This window comes from Lolium rigidum, chromosome 1 (genome assembly GCF_022539505.1).
Source record: "Lolium rigidum isolate FL_2022 chromosome 1, APGP_CSIRO_Lrig_0.1, whole genome shotgun sequence".
Taxonomy (NCBI): domain Eukaryota; kingdom Viridiplantae; phylum Streptophyta; class Magnoliopsida; order Poales; family Poaceae; genus Lolium; species Lolium rigidum.
Window position 1 is genome coordinate 111,436,302 of NC_061508.1, and position 7,139 is coordinate 111,443,440.

The 7,139-nt window shown below is 46.8% G+C and overlaps 1 protein-coding gene across 1 annotated transcript; it reads right to left on the reverse strand.

The window, feature by feature from the left end:
* Window positions 1-4,926: 4,926 nt before the first annotated feature.
* On the reverse strand, window positions 4,927-6,935 carry LOC124679726 (chaperone protein dnaJ 11, chloroplastic-like). The gene is made up of 2 exons (XM_047215278.1): window positions 6,719-6,935; window positions 4,927-5,527 (listed from the first exon to the last, which is right to left on the reverse strand). The coding sequence occupies exons 1-2, from the start codon at window positions 6,799-6,801 to the stop codon at window positions 5,191-5,193; spliced, it is 420 nt and encodes a 139-aa protein (XP_047071234.1). The 5' UTR covers window positions 6,802-6,935; the 3' UTR covers window positions 4,927-5,190.
* Window positions 6,936-7,139: the final 204 nt, after the last annotated feature.

The window sequence follows — 7,139 nt, forward strand, 5'->3', positions numbered from 1 at the left end:
ACTCCCTCCGGTCCGAAAAAACTGTCGGATGCACAATACATTTACGTTTTACGAATTAACCCTTCTAGAATCAGGAAAAACGGTGACCCTCTGTTCTACCACAGGAGACCGGTGGATCTCCATCGCCGGCAAGGCCCCAATTCCACTCCTGCGACGGCGACCAGCGGGCTGCCACCGGAGGCAGATCGAAGGACGGAGGCAGGTCGAAGGCCGCCGCGTCGTGGTGCTCGATCCCAGGAGCCGTCTGGACACAGATCTGCATCCTCGCCGCGAGGAGGAGAAGGATGGGGCGGCGAGCGATAACCGCGGAGACGGCGACGATATCCAGGGCGAGGCGTTCTTCACGGTGAAGAGCTTCTTCACACGCAGCACGAGCCGGGCAGCAACTGTGACGTCGTCCGAGGCATGGACTTGCGGGCGACGTGGGAGGCCTTCTTGGACTACGACCGGTTGCCGTCCGGGCCGCAGCGGCATGATTCGTGGGGGCGCGCCGGGGATGCACGCGCGAGACGAGCTTGCCGAGGCGACGGAGTGGTTCGTGCGGGGGCGCAGCCGCCGGACTCATCTAGGATTTGGTTGGGTGGGGGAGAAAGGGGATTGGAGCGAGCGTTGAGGGAAAAATAAAGAGGAGATTGTTTTTGCAAAATGGTCATTGGACAGTTTTTTCGGATCGGAGTATTTTTTTTGCATCTTGATTCTTTCTCCCGCGGTGCCTAGATGAACTATTGCAGACCAAACGTCTAGAATAACTTTGTTTGCGAATAACATTTAGATCGCAAAATGTAGCTACTCACATGTTAGCAAGTTTTGGTAAAATTAATCACACTACTGGGCTTCTTCTACGGTAGAGTTGTTAAAAAGGGAGTGGTGTTTTGGAACATGGGTGCATATGCTCCCTATATTTTAAAATGCATGTTATGTACTTTTTAAATTTCAAAAAATTTGTACGTACATCTTCACGTGCTACGCGCTCACAAAGTCGTTTCATAAAAAATCGACTTATCATATGATGTGTGTAAAAAAGACAAAATTCAGTGCTAAAAAAATGCTTTTCACAAGATAAAGTTTCTCCTTTTTACATAGACCACACAAAATATTGGTTTTTCGTGAAACTTAGCGAATGCACATACATTATGGAGATGTACATGCGAAATTTTTTATCCAAATTTTTTGACATTTCGAAATATGTTTTTTTGGTAGAGGGAGCATACGCACCCGAGAGCTGAATTGAATTTCCGTGTTAAAAAAGAATACCGATGTATGGCTAGGACCAAAATCTATTGTGCACTCCTTTTTTAGGACTTGTAATACCACTCTTAGGGCATCTCCAACGGGGTGATCGTTTGCGTCCACGCGGACCAGAAATGCGCCTGCACCCTACGCAAACGCGGCGCAAATATGTGGCACGTTTGCGTCTCTGTGGACGTTGCGCAGTCGCGCCGAGCGTCCGCTCACTTTCCCCACAGGCCCGCCTGGCAGCGACCCTGGCTCGATCGGCGCGGATTAAAGCACAGCAACTGCCGGGGAGGTCAATCGCAGGAGTGGCAACTGCGCCGATCAACCCGCCAACCGCCGAAATGGAGCGCCGAACCGCCGCGGAAGAGCAACCGCAGGCCTCTTCATTATACGCGCCGCCATTAATCCCCGCTGAATATAACCCCCGCGCCTGCTGTAATTCACGTCCAACCGGCTGCCATTCTTTTTCTTCTTCTCCAACACCGGCTAGCCACCATGAGCAACTTGTCGTTGCCGTCGGACACAGACAGCGAGGGGAAGCCGCCGGGATGGCGGCATTGGTGGGATAGGGATGCGACGCCCAACAACCCTAGCTCCCCGCCGAGGGAGGTCGAAGAGGGGATCGCCGTTGGCATCGACAGCCAGGAGGAGGAGGACTCCGACGACAAGTGGGCACAGCTGGAGGCGACATACGACGCGGAGACGGTAAGGAAGGAGGCAAGGGCCCGGGCGAGGGCGCAGGCGGAGCGTCGTCGTCCGTTCACCGACGACGAGGAAGACCCCACTGACTAGTCGTCCGGCTGGAACTCAAGCTTGACGGACGCGTCGTCCGGCAGTACCTCTTCAGAGGAGGAGGTGATAAGCAGGAGGCGCGTCCATGAGGACGCCGAGGCGGGGCCTTCTAACAAGAAGGCCAAGAATTAGTTTATAATTTGTTTGTTTTCAAATTTGTTCTCTAGTTTGTATGTTAAATATGTTTGAACGTGTTCGATTCGAGAATTAGTTTATAATCAGTACAACTTGTTTTCGCGTTTCAACTTGATCTTTCAAAGATTCGTTACAACTGATGTAGAAATTCGAGAGTTCTTCAGAAAAGGAAAAGAAGAAGCAGGAAAACAAAATAGTGGGGTGTCCAAAATGCGTCGGACCGCTGGGGGTGCCCCCGACGCAAACGGATAATTTGCGCCTCGCGATCATTTTCGCGTTCGCCAGGCGACGCAAACGGACACTCGCGGACAATTTAGACGCCCGAAATGCATTGCCCCGTTGAGATGCCCTTATTTGATTCGTATATTTTCTTTACCCCGCAACAACAAACTTGAGCATGCAATTGTAAAGAAGAAAAAATAGTAATAAACTTAAAAAAATAAAAATGAGATTAAATATTGTATATACATGTATTTATGACACTGGTGATTTTTTTTTCTACATTTATATACAACACTTGAAAATATTGCACCAGCATCTATTGATGTTTTTTTGCACTTATTACACTTGTGCTTTATCCTAGTGATATAGTTGAGACCATTGTAAGCCTACTGCAACTACAATAATTTGCTAGTTATTACGTACATTATCACATAAGGAAATACAACTGTGATAACATTCTTTTATGATTAGGATTGGTGATGATCTTTACACTACTTTTTTATCTATTTTTTATATTATGTTCAAAAAACTATTGCTTCTTTATTTTTCTCGTTTTCCATTTTAGACGTGTTTCTAGTTAGGAGAAATTAAAATAAATACAATTTATACTAAAATTTTATGCCTATATACAACTTTTACCATGTTATAGTCTTAACCAGTATATTTTATTCGTTGATTATTTGGCATATTTGTAGTCATCTTTTATTATACAGTTGTAACGCACCACTGGAAAATATTCTTGTGATACATACTGTAACATGAGTTTTTTTATCCCCTTTATTGACAATTGCATAATATATAGAGTATAGACAATTATATTAGAAATCTCTACAGTGTGGGATCTAGCAAATATCTTAAAGGCGGTTTGTAATGTATGATTAGCTAAGCATAATAACTTCTAGATTACATGCATGAACCATTGGCGTGATTCTTTGCAGTCTTTTCGTGATCCATTGTACTATCTTGCAAGTTATAGTTGATTCGTTATTAAGTAGACAACATGCGCATAGTATGTACTTGGTATTGAAATAACATATCTTAGAGTAACCACGGATGGACGTAAAATGATGTGGATTCTATTATGCTGTATATATACCATATAATTAATTAGTTAATATGTTTGTATGCAGTGTGCTACATATATCTGGTATGGAAGTGTTGTAACGTTCTAGATAATATTTCATATGAGTTCTCCTTCTTGTTGTTTTCAACCATAGTGTCTTCATGTCATCATGCATCGTTTTCTTGCATGTTTTTAATCTAAAATAATTTTTGCCAAAATACCACGTTGGCATGCTGCTCCTAGCTGGGCCCTCCTCTTTCACCTGCAACAACAACTTGGGAGCATAGAAAAAGAGCGCATAGAGCTTAATTTTCAGGGGAGCATTGACTATGATGAAGCGAAGAACGAACTACAGTTGAAGGTGAATTAATGGTTCAAATCCATGTACATAAATGGTTGGGCACGGCGATTTGAAGATATCGAAGGACATATTCGCTAAAAGCAAGAATAATAGTGTAGCCGGCAGCCGACTATAACAATTTGTCATAACATCTAGAGTCAATTTATAGCTACTATGTACAATAGTAAGCTATAAAAGTGTAGTATTTTTACAATATATGGCCCACATTTTAGTCTCACATAATGCCTAGGAGCACGTGCTAGAGCTGGCTATTAGATAAGAGCCCACTTCTTTTCTCTCTCCTAATCTTTCTCCTCCAACTAAGCAAATTTATAATATTTTATCTCTTATAGCCAGCTGGAGCTAGTTATTAGATAAGAGCCCACTTCTTTTCTCTCTCCTAATCTTTCTCCTCTAACTAAGCAAATTTATAATATTTTTATCTCTTATAGCCAGCTGACTGTATTTTATTATACTTGCTCTAAGAGCAAGTACAATAGAGTCCAGTCAGCTGACTATAAGATATTAAATAATATATTTTAGATGAGTTAGAGGAGAGAGAAGAGGAGAGAGAATTGAGGTGGGCTACTATGCAATAGCCAGCTCTTGCACGTGCTCCTATGCACTTTGTGAGAGTGAGAAGTGGGCCATATGTTAGTAAACTACTTCATTCTTATAGCCAACATATTAGCTATATAGTGACTACAAATGACATGGCATCTTATTATAGCCAGCAGTTAGCTATACTATTAGAATTGCTCTAAGGTGAAGTTGGATGAATATGTGTACGAGTGATGTTGTACATTTGGACTTGTAATTAATGAAAGGTTACGTGTTAGAGTTGAACACTTGTAAACAAGGTTAGATACAAGGTCTGAGTTTTCAGGCACGGTCCGACGCCCGTGGTAGAGACGTCTTAGCGGCGTGGCTTTACAAATCTGATGTATCTATATACCTTGGTGAGTTTATCATCGATGGTAGTATGATATTACTATGGAGGAGCGTTCATCAAACATGCCTCGCAAATGTAGACGCTTGAGCCCAACTGAGTTACCGAATCGTTGGTACATTGACCGTCCTTCTATGATCTACTTTAGCGCCTCAACACATTGCATTTTCAAGGGCCGAGTCTCCGGTTTCTTCAAATTCTGAACCTGGGATCGATCACATTGCTACTGGGATTACATATCCGCCAAGATTAGTTCTACTAAGTTTCTGAAGATGACTACACATTCAGAACGGCAGAAGAGAGGATGCCGCTGGGTTAGATGTGCACAGGCGCACGGGGTGTTCACCGTAGTAAAAAAATCTCAGGTGAGGGGCCAAGGAGTGCGGTGCGGGCGGCGCTAGGGCGGTATTCACAGGTCCCAAGCTGCCGGTCGAGACGAGGTTGGATCTACCACTACCAGCACTGGTCGGTCTCCCAGGTGCGGCGCGGCCGTCCCCAGAAGCTGTGCGGCGACGGCCTGGCCGCGGGCGGCTGCGCGTATGCCTGGGCGACGACGTCGCGGTCGTAGCGCGCGCGGGCGTCCGGGTCGGAGAGCGTGGCGTACGCGTCGTGGAGCCGGATGAAGTCGTCCCCCGCCGCGCCGGCCACGTCGGGGTGCAGCTCCCGCGCCAGGCACCGGTACGCGGCCTTGATCTCGCCGCCCGTCGCGCCGGCGCGCAGCCCCAGCACCTCGTAGAGCGTGCACCTGCCGGCCGGCGCCGCGGACGCGACCGCCACCGCGCACCGCACCAGGGCCGGTCCGTACATTTTAAGGACCCTGGGGCGAGACAACAAAAAAGGGCCCTTGTTAACAAAAAAAAAAGAGTTTAGAATGCATTGAATTTCAAAATACACCTAGTACACAGCATATACCCATGGTCATTGAACTACAAAACTCATAGCAGAAATTATTAATTTCTAATGCTCCGCGATCAATGTTCTTCACTCCATGTCTCCACCGGAGTAGAAGTTCCCCAAAGTTTTCTACACAAGGCATAACAAAGCAACCTTAACATTTCATGATTTTACTATGATTAAAAAATCTTCTTCTTTCTTATAACACTTTTAGAAGCAAAGTCATGTATAATCACATCAACATTTATCGTTTTCTCTATGTTTTTTCTTTTCCTTTTCTCGTTGTCGCATAAACTTTTTCTAGAAAACATGTCACCAAAGCAATTTGCAGAAAATGGTTAATACAAGGAACAAAAGCACCTGGATGTGGGTATATGGCTCGATGTCGAATTGTCGATGTAGGGTCCTTGATCTGCAGCCGAAGCCTGCAATACTCAACACGAAGACGAAGGAGAAGACCGCTCGGTCATTCCCCGCCCCCTCTATCAGATCCAATGAAGCCTTGAAGAACTCAAGAACTGGACATGAGGAGCACTGTGCAGTCAGAGCCAAAGAGCGCGCTCTTTAATATAAAATCAAATGATAAATGAGGGGTATTAGGGGAGGGAGGGAGACGTAACATCTTTGATGTGTTGAGGATGGAAAGACTTATAGTTGGGGAACACATTAACAACGTGCCACCGTTGGGGAACACAATGGCTGCGGCCATGCGGTGGCCTCGGAATTGGAAAGGAACGGCGGCGGCAACGGCGCTATTCTCTGGGATTGGAGGATTTGGGGGATCCGAGAAGAAGGAAAGTCGACAACGCTAGTATAGAGAGGAGAGTGATGAATGCTGGTCAATCGATCAATTGGAATCCTTTTTTAGCAGTACCGATCGATTGGATTCGTGCGTGACTAGTAGCTATGTGGTGGGCTTGGCCGCTTGGGCCATATTTTTCTTGTTCCTTTGTGTCTAATACTCTAACACAATTTTTTCAGAAGACAAATACTACTGAACTGCTACTTGGGCCAGGGCCCTTGCCTCCGGAGGGCCCAGGGCGGTCGCCCCGTTGCCCCCCCTTATGGGCCGGCCCTGCACCGCACCGTCCGGCGGGAGGCGGGCCGACGGAACCCGGCTGTCGCTGCAGCCGGCGCCGGGGCTTGCGTCATCGGAGGCGCGGCGATCATGGCGTGTGGACGCGCGGGAAGGATTGATGGATGGATCACGACGACAACGAGCCTGCGGATCTGAGAAGAGGAACGGCGGGACAGAACGCAGAATTGGCAAGCTGTGGGGAAGAGGAAGAGCAGGCGGGTGAGGTGGGTATGTCGCTGGCTTCCGGCCAGGTTATAAGAGCATCTTCAACAAACGCTGTAAAAGGCGCGCGCGGCAAAATATCTGCCAGTTTGGCGCGCGCGAGCGCTCGCGCGCGCGGGAAAATTTTTGCCGCGTCCGCGCGTTTGCGCTATCCCACGCGGAAAAATTGCCGCGTCCGCTACCGCGCGCGCTATAAAGACGACACGCG

What these genes read in the sequence shown, in the direction of transcription:
- LOC124679726 (XM_047215278.1), bottom strand. Translation starts at nt 6,801, where the DNA reads ATGATCGCCGCGCCTCCGATGACGCAAGCCCCGGCGCCGGCTGCAGCG. An exon ending in CGGCCCGCCTCCCGCCGGAC is followed by an intron (nt 5,528 to 6,718) that starts GGTGCGGTGCAG and finishes CGGACCGGCCCT; the next exon opens with GGTGCGGTGCGCGGTGGCGG.